Source organism: Scleropages formosus, chromosome 9 (genome assembly GCF_900964775.1).
Source record: "Scleropages formosus chromosome 9, fSclFor1.1, whole genome shotgun sequence".
Lineage (NCBI taxonomy): Eukaryota > Metazoa > Chordata > Actinopteri > Osteoglossiformes > Osteoglossidae > Scleropages > Scleropages formosus.
In genome coordinates, this window is record NC_041814.1 from 7,748,929 (window position 1) to 7,769,185 (window position 20,257).

Genomic DNA, 20,257 nt, shown 5'->3' on the forward strand with positions numbered 1-20,257 from the left:
TGAGTTTGCTTTCGTGTGTTTGCTTTTTGAAAGATCCAAGTACCTGGGTTGTCACACCATCACCAGAATTGCCTGAGATGGCTTGGCTGGTAACATAACCATGGAAGACAGAGCTGATGGAGTTGAAGAAGCTGGACTTTCCAGCACCAACAGGACCAACCAGCAGAATCCGTGCCTGACTCACTGAATTGATACTGGGTTTGTACCTCTTGATTTCATTTATCAGCATATTCTTTGTCCTAGAAGTAACAAACAGCAAATAATAAGGCATTTATATTAAATAAACACATAAATATTCATATACACCAGTCCTGTTCCTGAAAGAAGCTCATCACAATAATTTAAGTAACATAAATTTACAATTCATTGGTTATTTTTATTTCTTCAGGGCTCAAAGGATCCATGTTTGAATACAAAATGTGCTATTGGACTGAATAATGAACTCAGTATATTAGAAAGGATATTTGTTTTTATAAGCTGCTACAGAAGTTTTTCACTGTGTGTTATGCAATTGTATAACACGTACTCTGATTTCCACACAATTTTCCTCCATGGTTCTTCAAGACGTCTAATAAGTTCTGAGAAAAGAAACAACAAAATAGAACAAAATAAGATAAGCCACAATTTATTTTTAAGTTGAAACCAGAGCAATCTGTCTCAAACTGTAGGGCACTGATTAAGTAACTGTAACAGTTTGAACCTCAGACCAGTTTATAACATTTGTATAGGCAGTACAGTAGGCAGTTGCTATAGCAATCAGAATGTCCCAAATTGAGAATAAATAAAGCAGGTGGAAGAACAATTATTAATTAGCTGGTGCTTTTTTGTCCCTTAATTTGTTTAAATAAGTTTTCTACAGTAAGAGACTTTGGATGATTTACCCATTTATGCACCTGGGTCATTTTTCCGGAGCAATCCGGGGCAAACACTTTTATCAAGGGTACTATAGCGAGAGCAGGGATTCAAACCCAGGTCTTGTGATAGTAAGGTAACTGCTCTAAACACCGTGCTGATACTTACTGTACCCAGCTTAACTGTTACTTTTTAATTTGGAAGCAATACCTTACATTTTATTTGGCTGAAAATAATTAACATTATAGTTTTTGCTTAAGCACAATTATCAAAAAAAATTAGTACATTTAACAAACTTTCAGGCAAATTCCATAAAACAGTGCATGCATTCTCATTACTTGAACACAATATTCTTGAATCAGTAACTCTTTTCCAACATCTAAGTAGATTGCTCAGCAGCAAACAAAAAAAAGAATTGTTTTCAGGTAACAAAACCACGTTTTGTGGTCTGCATGACTTGGCTTTAGGAATTGCATTTAAACTTGAATTAGGAATTGCATTAAACTGTAATTCATTCCATCTTCAACATTAAATTAGTTACATCCTGTTTAGCAGAGACAATTCAGAAACTGCTGATAAATGAATAAATGTACAGTCTCTACAGTAAAAATACACTGTAAAAATAACCATTTGGAAAAATATGCACACAAATTAAAAAGAACACTCACTTTTGTCATTCATGTCCCTCATGTAGTCATCAGCAAAATGAAGTATTTTCTGAAGAGCGCTAAGTAGCAAGATGTCATCATTTTGCTGAAGCTCCACCTCGCGGGTGTAGTTTTTCACTGGAAACACAGAAAGCAGTGGTATGCCCAGACGAGCACTTGCATCCTTGATCTGAGGTGAGGGCAAAGGTGAAGTTCTTTTGTGAATAAATACAACGAATTTTAGTGTTTGAAGGATACAGTCTATGTTAAATATCTATATCAAAATCACACACACACTATCTGAAACCACTTGTCTCGAGGCGAGCTGGAGCCTAACCCGGCAACACAGAGCGTAAGGCTGGAGGGGGGACACTCAGGACAGGATGCCAGTCCATCACAAGGCGGCCCAAGCAGTACTCGAACCTCAGACCTGCTGCACCACCGCGTCCCCTCAATATCAAAATCAGTTTTTGAAAATTGTTTGGTGATCACAGAACGGTCAGTACATTACTACTATGGGCTTTAAGTCCAGAGGTGTCAAAATTTGCTGCACCTCTAATTCCCTGTTATCTGTTCGTCATTTTAGTTCGAGTTTACTAATTTTAGTTGATTATGACAGTAACTTGTGGTTTCAGAAACATATTATTAGAGATCAATCAGTACTCATAGATGCTCGCCTGCAAGTTTGAGCTATGAAGTCCGTTTAACATTAACATTTGCTGTTTTTATTTTTACAGCAAAAACCTGATGGAGAGCCTCGCTTCATTTCGTTCCTCTTGCTCATTAAACCATTGAGACAGAGTCCAAAAATTAGTACACTATTGTTTTACCTTATCCTAAAAGTGTAGTACCCTTTTTAAGTCAAAGTTTCTGCTGTACATTAATTACTAGGCTCTACATTAAAACTTAGTACAATTTCTTTAAGCTTTCATACTGGTAGTTGCAACTGTTTAACACATTTATTTTTTACAGGTCATTAAATGACAAATCCTGTAACATTGCAAATCTCACCTTTGCTTGCAGGTATACACTGTGATACACTTTCTGTATGTCTTTCTCTACGGGGGGGCATGTTTGATCCACTTTGGTCAGAAGCAACACCTGAGGAACAGCTGAAACATGCATTTTTTCACTTAGAAGTAACCAGAAGCTTAAGTGTAACACTTCACTTTTTTTTACATATGGCAGGTGACCCATTGTACCTAACAAAATCACTTTCCTCATTATGACTTCACCTGTACAGCACAGTACAAATCAATCCCCCAAAGTAAAGCATAAAATTTAGTGAAGAGAACACAGGTTTTTCATTGTTCAGTTCTTAGCTCCTTTTTCCACTAAAGCAGTTGTTACAGCACTTGATGTGAACAGGTGACTGTTTATTAAGGCTCTAAATACAAAACAAACACTGGTCGTGTATTAGATCAACTCAAAATGCCGTCAAAATCTAATTCTTATATCATAAATCAGGACTTGAGGATTTGAGGACTTGAGGACTCTTTACCACATGTCCCTACTTTTCTGTATAATCTTGCTGACTTACCAAATTCATTGACTTTCTTTCGAACTGCACGAATTTTCTCAAACAGCTTTTCTGGAATGAGTCCCATTTTGGATACATCGAGAACATATACAACACAGTGGATCTTGTCTTCCAGTTTCTCTGGGTTCCTGGAATTGCTGTCTTCGAGAGGTGATACAGGATTGAACTAAAAAGGAAATAAGTCATGAATCAAATACAGAGTACAGTGTACCCCCACCTTACAAAGGACTTCTCATACAGTACAGTTATAGCCAAGTCAAAGCTCATAGCACAATAATTTTTAAATTAGATTTTTTTGCAAAACCTACCAAAAGCAATCTATTGCAAGTTAAAAATAAACATGATGAAAAAATATGCAGTCTGATACTATATGACTTATTTTCTAGTGTTTTAGCCTTTCTTTGATGATCTCTGCTAACCCTTGGGCAACCAGAATCCTTATTTTCAACCTTATCACTTTAGCTGACCATGTTTCACCTCTCACAGATCATCTCCCCACAACTCTTCACCTTCATCTCTAAGATTATCAACTCCTCACTCTCCTCTGGCTGCTCCCCATTTGCCTTCAGAACTGCTTTTATTTTACCTCTGTTAAAGACAACCTCCCTAGATCCTAACTCAGTCCAAAACTACAGACCAGTCTCTCTCCTCTCCTTCCTGTCTAAAACCCTAATGGGCAGCCTGTGATCGACTATTTGATTTCCTCAACTGGAACCATCTCCTCGATGGATATCGGTCCAGTTGGTCACTCAACTCAGACAGCACTCCTGGCAGGGTCTGAGTCTCTCCAGTCAGCTAGAGCTGCCTCCCTCTCCTCGGTCCTCATCCTCCTCAACCTGTCTGCAGCATTTGACACTGACAACCACCAGATTCTACTTTCCTTTCTTAGTCAGCTTGGGATCAAAGGAACGGCACTAAGATGGTTTGAGGCCTACCTATCTGAGAGATCCTATCAAGTGGTCTGGTGGATCTCCCGATCTTCTCCTCTGCCTCTCTCAACTGGTGTCCCGGCGGGATTGGTACAGGGTCCTCTACTCTTCTCGATCTATACCTCTTCCCTCAGCCCTGTCATAGCTTCCCATGGATCCAAATATGACAGCTACACTGATGATACCCAGTTCTTCCTCTCCTTTCCACCCATTGCTGCCTGCCTGTCAGATATCTCTGCATGAATGTCTAATCACCACCTCCAACTCAACCTCTCCAAAACAGGAATCCTACACCTCCCAGCTGGCCCGTCTTCCTGTCACGATCTCTCAATCAAACTGGATAGTTCACTCATTTTGTCTACCTCCTCAGCAAAGAGTCTGGGAGTGATGATTGACTCAAGTCTATCTTTCTCTCAGCACATCGAAGCCACAATCCAGACCTGCAGATACATCCTGCATAACATCCGTAGGATCCATCCTTACCTCGCAACTGACTCTGCCCAACTACTTGTACAGGCCATGGTGAAATCCCTTCTGGACTACTGCAACCCTCCCTTATGTGGCCTTCCTGCTACTTCCATCAAACCTCTACAGCTGATACAGAACGCTGCTGCCCGAGTTGTGTTTGACTTGCCGTCAAGGGTCCATGGATCTCCTCTACTCATTTCTCTGCACTGGCTTCCTGTAGCTGACCGGATAAAATTTAAGACCCTGGTTATTGCCAACAAATGCATCAATAGAACTGCTCTCAGCTATCTACAAGACCTGATCATCAGCTACACCCCAACCAGAATGCTATGCTCTTCCACATCTGCCTACTTGGTGGTCCTGCATACGAAAGGTAAAAGCACGTAAGTTCTCGGTTCTGACTCCATTGTTGTGGAACGACCTTCCCCTCTCACTTGGAACTGCTGAAACACTGTCCACATTTAAAAAGGGTCTGAAAACTCACCTCTTTCAGACTCACTTCACCCATAATCTCTTAAGCTAATGCAAGGTGTAAATGTTCATGCACCATAACTTTATGATCATGTCCAGATTAGCCTTTACACAGCTGCTACTCCTGTTTGTGTATCTCAAAAAAAAAATTGTAGGGAGGTTATCAGGAATTGTCTCTTCTGAGTTTTATGCAACTAATCGTGTGATGAACATTGGTGCACGTAGTGGAAAGAAACAAACTAAGTTTACTTAAGAATCACATACCTGCAACTATGTCACACACACACACACACACACACACACACACACACACACACACACACACACACACACACACACAGACTGAAACTGCTTGTCCCAAGTGGGGTCGCAGTGAACAGGAGCCTAACCCAGAAACACAGGGCGCAGGGCTGGAGGGGGAAGGGACACACCCAGGAAGGGATGCCAGTCCACCGCAAGGCACCCCAAGCAGGACTTGAACCCCAAACCTGCCAGAGAGGGGAACCCGGCCAAGCCCGATGCGCCACCGCACCCCCCCTTTCTCCTAATGTAATGCACAAATTGTATTTCTCTGAGATGTACGTCGCTTTGGAGAAAAGCATCTGGTAAATGAATAAATGTAAATGTAAGTTAGTTATAATTTCAGTAAACCTCATGGTGGTGCAGTGAGCAGTGCTGCTGCCTCACAGCACCTAAGCTGTTCTGGCGTAGTTTAAAATCTGTCTGAGTTTGTGTCTAGTCTGCATGTTCTCTCTGTATTTGCATGGGTTTTCTCCAAGTGCTCCAGTTTCTTTTCGCAGTCCAATTGAATGCAGTTCAGGTGGATTGTTGATGCTAAATTGTCCCTAGTGTGTGTGTGTGTGTGTGTGTGTGTGTGTGTGTGGCTACCCAGCAATGGACTGGTGCCCCATCCAGGGTGTACCCCCCTCTGTCTTGCACCCACTGATTCCGGTAGAGGCTTTGGATCCCTGCAACCCTGATCAGGACAAGCAGTTAATGAGAATGGATCTATGACTGAATTAATCAGTATACAGCTTGATCAGAGAACAGGTGGATGTAGATTGAAAACTTACACTGCTATGAATAATGCTTACCTACTGTGCTAGTCACTGTCTCTGTTGTTACATAAATATGATGTGCAAAGAGGTCTGCACAAAATAATGAACATGTAATATATTTCAGCTGTAAAATTTCAACAAATGGTGGTACAGATTTGCAATATGATTACTCATGATATGGTGAATAAAATGGCTTTCAGTCAAGACGTTACGACTAAGCTTTTAAATATTCAATTAACAGAAAGTGCTAAAGTACCTCTGTTTTTGGTCACCGTTCAAAATACTCGTGTCCTTATTGAGTCAATCTATCCTTACCTGGTACCTGTCTCCAATTTTACCATTCAGAATGTTAGGAATATCTTCAATATTCAGCCCTTGTGCTAGGCCCTCCTCTAGTCCCATGGTGTCACACAGGATGAATGGCAGAGGTTCACCATTTTGACCTGCCTCAACCTGGTAAGTGCGAAACTGGAAGCACAAGTGATAATTAAACACAATTTGGAAAAGCATTAGAAACAGAACATTTGATATAATCTGTAATATTATTATTCTACTGTAGTGTGGTTCAATAACCTTGTGTTTGTACCTAAGCCCTCTGTGTTGTTGGATACACTTTGTGCAGTGTGTCACTTTGGATAAATATGCAAAAACTGAATATAAACTTGAACGTAGACAATGCTCACCAATTTGCTTGTATGTGAATTCAGTTCACCAAAATAATAATATATTATATAAATAATATGATTATTTTGGAAATAATGAGCAATCACTTTTTGGTTTCTCAAAAAATCCTTGTACCTTGAGGGTCACGCTGCTTTCTAAAGTGGTGCCTGTCACAGCTTGGCTGGTAATATGGCCATGAAAGACAGAGTTGATGGAGTTGAAGAAGCTGGACTTTCCAACACCAATCGGACCAACCAGCAGAATCCGTGCCTGTTTCACTGAACTGACACTGGGCTTGTACCTCTTGATTTCATTTATCAGCATATTCTTTGTCCTAGAAGTAACAAACAGCAAATAACAAGGCATTTATATTAAATAAACACATAAATATTCGTATACACCAGTCCTGTTCCTGAAAGAAGCTCATCACAATAATTTAAGTAACATAAATTTACAGTTCATTGGTTATTTTTATTTCTTCAGGGCTCAAAGGATCCATGTTTGAATACAAAATGTGCTATTGGACTGAATAATGAACTCAGTATATTAGAAAGGATATTTGTTTTTATAAGCTGCTACAGAAGTTTTTCACTGTGTGTTATGCAATTGTATAACACGTACTCTGATTTCCACACAGTTTTCCTCCATGGTTCTTCAAGACATCCTATAAGTTCTGAGAAAAGAAACAACAAAATAGAACAAAATAAGATAAGCCACAATTTATTTTTAAGTTGAAACCAGAGCAATCTGTCTCAAACTGTAGGGCACTGATTGAGTAACTGTAACAGTTTGAACCTCAGACCAGTTTATAACATTTGTATAGGCAGTACAGTAGGCAGTTGCTATAGCAATCAGAATGTCCCAAATTGAGAATAAATAAAGCAGGTGGAAGAACAATTATTAATTAGCTGGTGCTTTTTTGTCCCTTAATTTGTTTAAATAAGTTTTCTACAGTAAGAGACTTTGGATGATTTACCCATTTATGCACCTGGGTCATTTTTCCGGAGCAATCCGGGGCAAACACTTTTATCAAGGGTACTATAGCGAGAGCAGGGATTCAAACCCAGGTCTTGTGATAGTAAGGTAACTGCTCTAAACACCGTGCTGATACTTACTGTACCCAGCTTAACTGTTACTTTTTAATTTGGAAGCAATACCTTACATTTTATTTGGCTGAAAATAATTAACATTATAGTTTTTGCTTAAGCACAATTATCAAAAAAAATTAGTACATTTAACAAACTTTCAGGCAAATTCCATAAAACAGTGCATGCATTCTCATTACTTGAACACAATATTCTTGAATCAGTAACTCTTTTCCAACATCTAAGTAGATTGCTCAGCAGCAAACAAAAAAAAGAATTGTTTTCAGGTAACAAAACCACGTTTTGTGGTCTGCATGACTTGGCTTTAGGAATTGCATTTAAACTTGAATTAGGAATTGCATTAAACTGTAATTCATTCCATCTTCAACATTAAATTAGTTACATCCTGTTTAGCAGAGACAATTCAGAAACTGCTGATAAATGAATAAATGTACAGTCTCTACGGTAAAAATACACTGTAAAAATAACCATTTGGAAAAATATGCACACAAATTAAAAAGAACACTCACTTTTGTCATTCATGTCCCTCATGTAGTCATCAGCAAAATGAAGTATTTTCTGAAGAGCGCTAAGTAGCAAGATGTCATCATTTTGCTGAAGCTCCACCTCGCGGGTGTAGTTTTTCACTGGAAACACAGAAAGCAGTGGTATGCCCAGACGAGCACTTGCATCCTTGATCTGAGGTGAAGGTAAAGGTGAAGTTCTTTTGTGAATAAATACAATGAATTTTAGTGTTTGAAGGATACAGTCTATGTTAAATATCTATATCAAAATCACACACACACTATCTGAAACCACTTGTCTCGAGGCGAGCTGGAGCCTAACGCGGCAACACAGAGCGTAAGGCTGGAGGGGTGACACTCAGGACAGGATGCCAGTCCATCACAAGGCGGCCCAAGCAGTACTCGAACCTCAGACCTGCTGCACCACCGCGTCCCCTCAATATCAAAATCAGTTTTTGAAAATTGTTTGGTGATCACAGAGCGGTCAGTACATTACTATTATGGGCTTTATGTCCAGAGGTGTCAAAATTTGCTGCACATCTAATTTCCTGTTATCTGTATGTCATTTAAGTTTGAGTTTGCTAATTTTAGTTGATTATGACTGTAACTTGTGGTTTCAGAAACATATTACTAGAGATCAATCAGTACTCATAGATATTTGTCTGAAAGTTTGAGCAACAAAGTCTATTTAACATTAACATTTGCTGTTTTTAAGGGGGCGTGGTGGTGCAGTGGGTTAGACCGGGTCCTGCTTTCCAGTGGGTCTGGGGTTCGAGTCCTGCTTGGGGTGCCTTACGACGGACGGGCATCCCGTCCTGGGTGTGTCCCCTCCAGCCTTACGCCCTGAGTGGCTGGGTCAGGCTCCGGTTCCCTGTGACCCCGTACAGGACAAGCGGTTCGGATGATGACGTGACATTTACTGATTTTATTTTTACAGCAAAGGTATAATGGTAAGCCTCTTGTTAAGGCTCATTAAACCATTGAGAAAGAGTCCGAAAATCAGTACACTATTGTTTTACCTTATCCTGAAAGTGTAGGACCCTTTTTAAGTCAAAGTTTCTGCTGTACATTAATTACTAGGCTCTACATTAAAACTTAGTACAATTTCTTTAAAGCTTTCATATTGGTAGTTGCAACTGTTTAACACATTTATTTTTTAAAGGTCATTAAATGACAAATCCTATAACACTGCAAATCTCACCTTTGCTTGCAGGTATTCACTGTGATACACTTTCTGTATGTCTTTCTCTACTGGGGGACATGTTTGATCCACTTTGGTCAGAAGCAACACCTGAGGAACACCTGAAACATGCATTTTTTTCACTTAGAAGTAACCAGGATCTTAAGTGTAACACTTCACTTATTTTTACATATGGCAGGTGACCCATTGTACCTAACAAAATCACTTTCCTCATTATGACTTCATCTGTACAGCACAGTACAAATCAATCTCACAAAAGTAAAGCATAAAATTTAGTGAAGAGAACACAGGTTTTTCATTGTTCAGTTCTTAGTTCCTTTTTCCACTAAAGCAGTTGTTACAGCCCTTGATGTGAACAGGTGACTGTTCATTGAGGCTCTAAATACAAAACAAACACTGGTCGTGTATTAGATCAAATCAAAATGCCGTCAAAATCTAATTCTTATATCATAAATCAGGACTTGAGGACAGTCTTGACCACATGTCCCTACTTTTCTGTATAATCTTGCTGACTTACCAAATCCATTGACTTTCTTTTGAACTGTACGAATTTTCTCAAACAGCTTTTCTGGAATGAGTCCCATTTTGGATACATCGAGAACATATACAACACAGTGGATCTTGTCTTCCAGTTTCTCTGGGTTGCTGGAATTGCTGTCTTCGAGAGGTGATGCAGGATTGAACTAAAAAGGAAATAAGTCATGAATCAAATACAGAGTACAGTGTACCCCCACCTTACAAAGGACTTCTCATACAGTACAGTTATAGCCAAGTCAAAGCTCATAGCACAATAACTTTTAAATTAGATTTTTTTTTTTTGCAAAACCTACCAAAAGCAATCTATTGCAAATAAATGATAAGCATGATGAAAAAATACGCATTTTGATAATATATGACTTATTTTCTAGTGTTTTAGCCTTTCTTTGATGATCTCTGCTAACTCTTGGACAACCAGAATCCTTCTTTTCAATCTTATCACTTTAGCTGACCATGTTTCACCTTTCACAGATCATCTCCCCGCAACTCTTCACCTTCATCTCTAAGATTATCAACTCCTCGCTCTCCTCTGGCTGCTCCCCATTTGCCTTCAAAACTGCTTTTATTTTACCTCTGTTAAAGAAACCCTCCCTGGGTCCCAACTCAGTCCAAAACTACAGACCAGTCTACCTCCTCTCCTTCCTGTCTAAAACCCTAATGGGCAGCCTGTGATCGACTATTTGATTTCCTCAACCGGAACAATCTCCTCGATGGATATCGGTCTAGTTGGTCACTCAACTCAGACAGCACTCCTGGCAGGGTCTGAGGCTCTCCAGTTGCCTAGAGCTGCGTCCCTCTCCTCGGTCCTCATCCTCCTCAACCTGTCTGCAGCATTTGACACTGACAACCACCAGATTCGACTTTCTTCTCTTTGCTTGGGATCAAAGGAACGGCACTAAGATGGTTTGAGGCCTACCTATCTGAGAGATCCTATCAAGTGGTCTGGTGGATCTCCCGATCTTCTCCTCTGCCTCTCTCAACTGGTGTCCCGGAGGGATTGGTACTGGGTCCTCTGCTCTTCTCGATCTATACCTCTTCCCTCAGCCCTGTCATAGCTTCTCATGGATCCAAATATGACAGCTACACTGATGATACCCAGTTCTTCCTCTCCTTTCCACCCATTGCTGCCTGTCTGTCAGATATCTCTGCATGAATGTCTAATCACCATCTCCAACTCAACCTCTCCAAAACAGGGATCCTACACCTCCCAGCTGGCCCGTCTTCCTGTAACGATCTCTCAATCAAACTGGATAGTTCACTCATTTTGTCTACCTCCTCAGCAAAGAGTCTGGGAGTGATGATTGACTCAAGTCTATCTTTCTCTCAGCACATCAAAGCCACAATCCAGACCTGCAGATACATCCTGCATAACATCCGTAGGATCCATCCTTACCTCGCAACTGATTCTGCCCAACTACTTGTACAGGCCATGGTGAAATCCCTTCTGGACTACTGCAACTCTCTCTTATGTGGCCTTCCTGCTACTGCCATCAAACCTCTACAGCTGATACAGAACGCTGCTGCCCGAGTTGTGTTTGACTTGCCGTCAAGTGTTCCCATGTATCTACTCGTTTCTCTGCACTGGCTTCCTGTAGTTGACCGGATAAAATTTAAGACCTTGGTTATTGACTACAAATGCATCAATAGAACTGCTCCCAGCTATCTACAGGACTTGATCATCAGCTACACACCTAGAATACTTTGCTCTTTCACATCTGCCCACTTGGTGGTCCTACATACGAAAGGTAAAAGCACAGAGGTTCTCGGTTCTGACTCCATTGTGGTGGAACGACCTCCCCCTCTCACTTGGAACTGCTGAAACACTGTCCACATTTAAAAAGGGTCTGAAAACTCACCTCTTCCAGACTCACTTTGCCCATAATCTCTTAAGCTCATGTAAGGTGTATATGTTCATTGACCATAACTTTATGATCATGTCCAGAAAAGCCTTTACACAGCTGCTACTCTTGTTTGTGTATCTCAAAAAAAAATTGTAGGGAGGTTATCGGGAATTGTCTCTTCTGAGTTTTATGCAGCTACTCGTGTGATAAACACTGGTGCACATAGTGGAAAGAAACAAACTAAGTTTACTTAAGAATCACATACCTGCAACTATGTCACACACACACACACACACACACACACACAGACTGAAACTGCTTGTCCCAAGTGGGGTCGCAGTGAACAGGAGCCTAACCCAGAAACACAGGGCGCAGGGCTGGAGGGGGAAGGGACACACCCAGGAAGGGATGCCAGTCCACCGCAAGGCACCCCAAGCAGGACTTGAACCCCAAACCTGCCAGAGAGGGGAACCCGGCCAAGCCCGATGCGCCACCGTGCCCCCCCTTTCTCCTAATGTAATGCACAAATTGTATTTCTCTGAGATGTACGTCGCTTTGGAGAAAAGCATCTGGTAAATGAATAAATGTAAATCTAAGTTAGTTGTAATTTCAGTAAACCTCATGGTGGTGCAGTGAGCAGTGCTGCTGCCTCACAGCACCTAAGCTGTTCTGGCGTAGTTTAAAATCTGTCTGAGTTTGTGTCTAGTCTGCATGTTCTCTCTGTATTTGCATGGGTTTTCTCCAAGTGCTCCAGTTTCTTTTCGCAGTCCAACTGAATGCAGTTCAGGTGGATTGTTGATGCTAAATTGTCCCTAGTGTGTGAATGGGTGAGCGTGTGTGTGTGTGTGTGTGTGTGTGTGTGTGTGTGTGTGTGTGGCTACCCAGCAATGGACTGGTGCCCCATCCAGGGTGTACCCCCCTCTGCCTTGCGCCCATTGATTCCGGTCGAGGCTTTGGATCCCTGCAACCCTGATCAGGACAAGCAGTTAATGAAAATGGATCTATGACTGAATTAATCAGTACACAGCATGATCAGAGAACAGGTGGATGTAGATTGAAAACTTACACTGCTATGAATAATGCTTACCTACTGTGCTAGTCACTGTCTCTGTTACATAAATATGATGTGCAAAGTGGTCTGCACAAAATAATGAACATGTAATATATTTCAGCTGTAAAATTTCAACAAATGATGGTACAGGTTTGCAATATGATTACTCATGATATGGTGAATAAAATGGCTTTCAGTCAAGACGTTACGACTAAGCTTTTAAATATTCAATTAACAGAAAGTGCTAAAGTACCTCTGTTTTTGGTCACCGTTCAAAATACTCGTGTCCTTATTGAGTCAATCTATCCTTACCTGGTACCTGTCTCCAATTTTACCATTCAGAATGTTAGGAATATCTTCAATATTCAGCCCTTGTGCTAGGCCCTCCTCTAGTCCCATGGTGTCACACAGGATGAATGGCAGAGGTTCACCATCTTGACCTGCCTCAACCTGGTAAGTGCGAAACTGGAAGCACAAGTGATAATTAAACACAATTTGGAAAAGCATTAGAAACAGAACATTTGATATAATCTGTAATATTATTATTCTACTGTAGTGTGGTTCAATAACCTTGTGTTTGTACCTAAGCCCTCTGTGTTGTTGGATACACTTTGTGCAGTGTGTCACTTTGGATAAATATGCAAAAACTGAATATAAACTTGAACGTAGACAATGCTCACCAATTTGCTTGTATGTGAATTCAGTTCACCAAAATAATAATATATTATATAAATAATATGATTATTTTGGAAATAATGAGCAATCACTTTTTGGTTTCTCAAAAAATCCTTGTACCTTGAGGGTCACGCTGCTTTCTAAAGTGGTGCCTGCCACAGCTTGGCTGGTAATATGACCATGGAAGACAGAGTTGATGGAGTTGAAGAAGCTGGACTTTCCAACACCAATCGGACCAACCAGCAGAATCCGTGCCTGTTTCACTGAACTGACACTGGGCTTGTACCTCTTGATTTCATTTAACAGTTTTTCCTTTCTCCTAGAAAGAACAAAACTGGAAAATTAGCCAGGAACATGCATTCAATCAGAAGAAAGTCCTAAAACTTACACAAGCTTAAAATTAAGATTCAGTTGGCACATACACTGCAGTCCATTCAATGTCCCTCCATGGTTTATCAAGAAGTTTTTCAGATTCTGAGAGAAAATAGAAAAAGAGCACTAGCAATATACACAACTTATGAATAAAACCTTAACTGTAATTGAAAATAGGAACAGCAGCACTGGTTATTTAGAGCAGTACATGACACTCACCATTTACTACAGGACTGGGAGGAGGCCTGTACACTTGCTGAGGTGTTTGAGGTTTGGACGAAGAGCCTCCCATCTTAAGTTTTCAGACTTTCCAGACTTCAGTTACCAGACCTGTTCAAAGGAGTTTTCCCATTTCTTATTCGTATTAATTAATGTATCCGTAGTTGTTAAAAACACATTTAAAAACGTACATTCATTCAGTGAATGATATGTTGTAAACTGCGGGGTGTCTAAAAAATGTGTAACATTTTACATTTGCCAAGCGCCTGTGAACTTGTTTTGCTCATGACCTTTAACCTATCCATTGAACACTGCCCTCTTCCAAACCCAGCTTATCTCTTTCGGTGTCCGACCCATGGAGAACAGCCATGATTGTGAACTTACTGTTGATATGGTACTGAAACTACTATTTGATTTATCTGATCAGCCCCTCCCTAACTCTGACCTTGTCTTGTTTGTTGACCTCTCGTGCTCTTTTTGGCACCCTAGATGACGTCCTTGAGTAGGCCCATCTATCCAATACATGCTCTGCCCAGCAGGCTGAACTATTTGCACTCACTCGTGCCTGTATCTTAGCCTGTGACCTATCCGCCACAGTTTACACTGACTTTCCAGGATCATTTCTACAACACCATAAAAAAGCTGTCAAAAAGCTGTCCCAGGAAAGGATGAGGATGTCTGTAAAGTAGAAATCAATGTCCCAAACGAGAAAGAAATATACTTTCCTTCAGTATTGTGCCTGAGTTGATCTTCCTATTTTTCCCATGTGACCGAATAAAGAACTTGGTTTGTTTCTTGATCAGACTGTTGAAACTGTGGTATCTGTTGATCACAGGCAGGGAGTGTGCTGTCTTTATCAGTTGTGTTGATGTATTCCTGCTGTTCCACTGTAATCACCCCCTTCTGTTCAATTTATTTCACGTTGCAATTTGCACATGTTTTTTCTGTCCACTTTTGCAAAGCAAAAGGGTCGTGAAGTCAGTGAGATGTGGTGTGGATTGCTTCTGTTTTGGATCAAATGTAATTTGCCAAATCTCTTTGAATGCTCATGTCTTAACCTTGGAAGGTATTATTAACATGTAGAAATACTTTTCAACATACTGGTCTGTGAGAAAATCAGTTCTGTGTGGCGTTGCATGGGTTTCCACTGGGTGTTTCGGTTTCCTCCCAAAGACATGCATTTGGTGCTGTTACAGTGATCTTTGTATGCAGTGCTGTGCAGTTTCATCTCTAAACCATCATGAAGTGTCCAGCACATCAATGTTGGAATGAATCTCCAACAATGATCTTAAACTGAGAAATCCAGATGAGTGTAAAAAGTGTGTCATCCACCCCAGATCTTCTCTACTGTCCAAGCGAATTTCACTTTTCAGACATTTTTTTTCATACTCTGAGCAACGCAGTTGAAACATATGGACTAAACTAAAAACCTGTGAAATATGACACCGGTGAAAATACTGTACAGAAATACTGTATGTTTTTTAAAAAAACATTTTATGAGATGCAGAGAATGAAGGCGTTTCCATTTCCAGAGAGTTCTTTCAGTTTCACATTTAAACAGTTTCCTGTCGCAATGCCTGTTAGACTAATTATTGTGTTAAATATAATAATGAAAACAGTCTCTGATGAATTAAAAAGTACATTACATGTATAGAATACATTTGAAAGTACTACTGCACATTGTTTAACTGGAACTATGATCTGTATTTTAAACACACATTTTGTAAGATACACAGAACACATTTTTCCAGATTGTTCGTTTCACTTTCATATTTAAATGGACTGAGTATATACTTTATGGCATGTAAAAAAGTGCTCCATTAAAGATAAAGTTTTTCAGTTTAAATGTAATAATCTACACACCTATCATCTGAAACCGCTTGTCCCATGCGGGGTCGCAGGGAGGCAGAGCCTAACCCAGCAACACACTGGCGCAAGGGGACACACTCAGGACGGGACGCCAGTCCGTCACAAGGCACCCCAAGGGGGATGCGAACCCCAGACCCACTGGAGAGAAGGACCCGGTAAAACCCGCCACGCCACCGCACTCCCCCATGTTATAATCCAAAAACGTTTAATCAATATCGAAAGTTAAAATGCAGTTCATTGTTATGATTTATGAATGTGTTATTGTTATTTTATATTGATATTAGTAATATGGATAGTCCTTAAATACAGAAGCATTCAAAATGCATAAACATGACTAAGAGCACATTAAACTCACCTCAGTAAAATGATGCGAGGAAACAGCTCTGGATGAGAGAGAGAAAGTGAAAGCTGTAGGACGTTACATGTTCGTTTTGTGTACTAAGGGGGTGGGGTAACAAGATGGGCTTCAACTGATAAATCCTGACGAGTGTAAAAAGTGACATCAACCCCCGGTCTCCTCTACTGTTCTCGTGAATTTCACTTTCACTTTTGCAGACTGTTTTTTTCGTACTCTGAGCAGCGCAGTTGAAAAATATAGACTAAACTAAAAACCTGTGAAGAATGACACCGGTAAAAATACTGTACAGAAATACTGTATGTTTTTTAAGAATACATTCTATGAAATGCAGAGAATGGAAGTGTTTCTGTTTCTAGAGAGTTCCTTTCAGTTTCACATTTAAAGAGTTTCCTGTCACAATGCCTGTTAGACTGATGATTGTGTTAAATGTAATAATGAAAACAGTCTCTGGTGAATTAAAAAGTACATGACATGGTATAGAATACATTTAAAAGTACTAGTCCTACTGCACAATGTTTAACTGGAACTAAGATACAGCAACAGACTTTTTCAATACATTTAAAGAGAAATATATGTACGAAATTCCGATGGCAACGTTCTTAGGTTATTTGACAAAATTTTAAATAGGCCTCTACATATTTTAAAGATGCATTGTGTGAGATACACGGAACACATTCTTCCAGATGGTTCATCTCACTTTCATATTTAAATTGACTGAGTATATACTTTATAGCGTATAAACACTGCTCCACTAAAGATAAAGTTTATCAGTTTAAATGTAATAATCCAAAAACGTTTAATCAATACCGAAAGTTAAAACGCAGTTCACTGTTATGATTTATGAATGTGTTATTGTTATTTTATATTGATATTAGTAATATGGATAGTCCTTAAATACAGAAGCATTCAAATGCATAAACATGACTAAGAGCACATTAAACTCACCTCAGTAAAATGATGCAAGGAAACAGCTCTGGATGAGAGAGAGAAAGTGAAAGCTGTAGGATGTTACATGTTCGTTTTGTGCGCTAAGGGGGTGGGGTAACAAGATGGGCTTCAACTGATAAATCCTGACGAGTGTAAAAAGTGACATCAACCCCTGGTCTCCTCTACTGTTCTCGTGAATTTCACTTTCATTTTTTTCATACCCTGTGCAAAGCAGTTCAAACATAGTCTATGAACTAAAATAAAAACCTGTGAAATATGACGCCGGTGGAAATACTGTACAGAAAAACACACACTTTCTGAAAGGTTGAGGCAAACTTGAGCCTAGCCCGGCAACACAGGGCGCAAGGCTGAAAGGGGGAGGCGACACATCCAAGGTAGGACGCCAGTCCATCAATAGGCACCCTAAGTGGGACTCGAATTCCAGACCCACCAGAAAGCAGGACCCAGCTAACCCCGCTGTGCCGCTGCGTTTTACTTTCATATTTAAATTGACTGAGTATATACAGTACTTTATAGTAAATAAAACACTGCTCCACTGAAGATAAATGCGATCAGTTGAATCGTTATTTTAACTGGAACTAAGTTAATCCTAAAACGTTGAAGCAATGCCAAAAGTTAAAACATGGTTCATTATTATGATTGTCACGCCCCTGGGAACAAGTAGAGAGGCAACACCTGCAGCTGATTGGTGAGACCCGGTATAAAGGGAGCTCCGTGACTGCACAACATCACGGATTCTTGCAAATGCCTCCTTGTGTGGATTGTACAGAATCAGCGTTACTCCTTGACTTGTGCATGCTTGTGTTCTGATCTTCTGGCTTCTGACCCTTGCCTGTTCACCTGACTACTCTGAGTCTTGCTTCGCCTGTGTAACAACGTCTGAGCCTTGTACGACCCTTGCCTGTCCCTGACCACTGTTTTCATCTGTCCTAGAAAACCCGTCCTGAAATAAAGCCGACACGCACTTGGGTCCATCCAAGTCTCCAGCCCCTTCTGCATGACAGGAGAATCCGCCTTATCCATGGACCCAACAGAGCTGGAGCGCCTGCCAGATGCGGTGTCCACGCAGAGAGCCCTGCTCAGCGCCCACGATCAGACCCTGTGGCAGATCCTGGAGACGCTCCAAAAGTTGATGCGTAAGCTGCCGGTCTCCAAACCCGCCATGGTACTTGAACCAGTCGCCATGAGAGCGCCAGCGACCGCTTCTGCTGCAACCCCTGCGTCATCAGAAATCATCCCGTGTCTGCCGGCGACGGGCCCCTGGCTGGCCACGCCTGAAAGGTATGACAGCTTGCCTGAGAAGTGCCGAGGACTTATCTTACCTGGCCTTCTCCTTGAGCCGGGGGGAGTTAGTGCTCCACTGAGGCAGCCCCACGTTTATAGTTCAGATGCTAGTAAAATAACATATTTAATTGCGCTCCTAACCGGACCCACGCTGGACTGGGCTATAGTGGTCTGGCACAAGCAGAAGCCCACCACTTATGAGCACTTCCTAAAGCAGTTCCAGGGTGTGTTCAATCACCCACTGTCGGCGCGCTCAGCCAGCGACTACCTGATGGTGATCCAGCAGGGGAATCAGACCATGGCAACCTATTCTCCAGAATTCCAGACCCTGGCAGAGAAAAGTGGTGGGAACCAGGCTGCCCCTTTAACCTCCTTCCGCCATGGGCTGCACCCTCAGATCCAGGCTGAATTGGCGTACCGAGGGGAGGACTCGACCCTGGATCGTTTTATTGAGAGTGCAATCATGGTGGATAGTCTCGCACGGGATCATCTGCCCTGTCCCAGGTTACCCCCATGGGAGACGTCAACGCCTCCTGAGGCCCTGGAACCAATGCAGTTGGGACAGGGGTGTCTCTCTCTCACAAAGAGAGACAGCAGCGGCTCCGGGGCCAGCTGTGTCTGTATTGTGGACAGTCGGGGCACTTCCGAGCAGACTGCCCTGCGAAAGAACCTGCTTGCAAGCCCAGCTACGGAGCAGAGATGAGTGCCACCCTCCACACCGAGACACAGCTCACGGTACTCCTAGAGGCGTCCTGGGGGGCCTCTCAGGTACAGACTCACGCTCTAGTGGATTCAGGGGCTGCCAACTATTTTACGGACGCCCAGTATTATCGACCTTCGCCCAGTAACACAACATTGCAGTGCGAGACTGCAAAATCACACGCCGGATTAGTGCCCTGGACAGGCAGCCACTGGGTGTGGGAGTAGAGGAGAAACAGACAGTGCCGTTGCAAGTCCGGGCGTGTCACATAGAGGATCTCGCGTTCTATCTGATCCTTTCCCTGGAGCCACCTGTGATTTTGGGGTTCACGTGGTTGGCGAAGCATGACCTGGCCTTCTCCAGAAGCCGGGAGAGGTTAGTGGCCTGGGGACCACAGTGCGCCACCACTCGCTTGACTCTACCCTGTCAGGCCACCTCAGTGGAGATCCCGGAAGCATCCGAGGCTTTTGTTGTGCCAAGAGAGTACCAGGACCTAGCTGAGGTGTTCAGTAAGAGTAAGGTGGCTACCTTGCCCCCGCACAGGCCCTGGGATTGCGCAATTGATCTGCTGTCGGGCACGACTCTCCCTGGGAGCAGGATCTACCTTCTGTCATTACACAAGCAACAGGCCTTCAGGAGTATGTGACAGAGGCCTTGGGCTCTGGGATCATTAGACCGTCTACCTCCCCAGCAGCAGGCGAATTCTTTTTTATTACAAAAAAGGACAGAGGGCTGCGGCCTTGTATTGACTATCGAGGACTGAACGCGGTCACAGTGAAATACCCTCGCCCCTTGCCACTCATCACCGCTACATTAGAACAGGTCCACAGGGCTCGATTGTTTACGAAGTTAGATCTGTGCAGCGCCTACAACCTCATCCGGATTCAAGACGGTGATGAGCAGAAGGCCGCGTTTAGCACCTCCTTAGGGAATTATTAATACCTGGTCATGCCGTTCGGCCTAGC

General features: G+C 41.9%; 1 protein-coding gene across 1 annotated transcript in view; it reads right to left on the minus strand.

Moving 5' to 3' along the window:
- The window catches only part of LOC114911267 (uncharacterized), a 36,466-nt gene extending 19,128 nt beyond the window's left edge, over positions 1–17,338 (minus strand). The window contains exons 1-16 of the mRNA XM_029254798.1: positions 17,306–17,338; positions 14,134–14,244; positions 13,965–14,016; positions 13,663–13,861; positions 13,180–13,332; positions 9,956–10,121; positions 9,439–9,539; positions 8,244–8,412; positions 7,250–7,301; positions 6,764–6,962; positions 6,281–6,433; positions 3,040–3,205; positions 2,511–2,611; positions 1,521–1,689; positions 527–578; positions 44–239 (exon numbers count right to left, since the gene is read on the minus strand). Of these exons, the coding sequence (XP_029110631.1) occupies positions 44–239; positions 527–578; positions 1,521–1,689; positions 2,511–2,611; positions 3,040–3,205; positions 6,281–6,433; positions 6,764–6,962; positions 7,250–7,301; positions 8,244–8,412; positions 9,439–9,539; positions 9,956–10,121; positions 13,180–13,332; positions 13,663–13,861; positions 13,965–14,016; positions 14,134–14,206 (2,001 nt within the window). The 5' untranslated portion in view covers positions 14,207–14,244; positions 17,306–17,338. The remainder of the gene's footprint in view (positions 1–43; positions 240–526; positions 579–1,520; positions 1,690–2,510; positions 2,612–3,039; positions 3,206–6,280; positions 6,434–6,763; positions 6,963–7,249; positions 7,302–8,243; positions 8,413–9,438; positions 9,540–9,955; positions 10,122–13,179; positions 13,333–13,662; positions 13,862–13,964; positions 14,017–14,133; positions 14,245–17,305) is intronic.
- Positions 17,339–20,257: the final 2,919 nt, after the last annotated feature.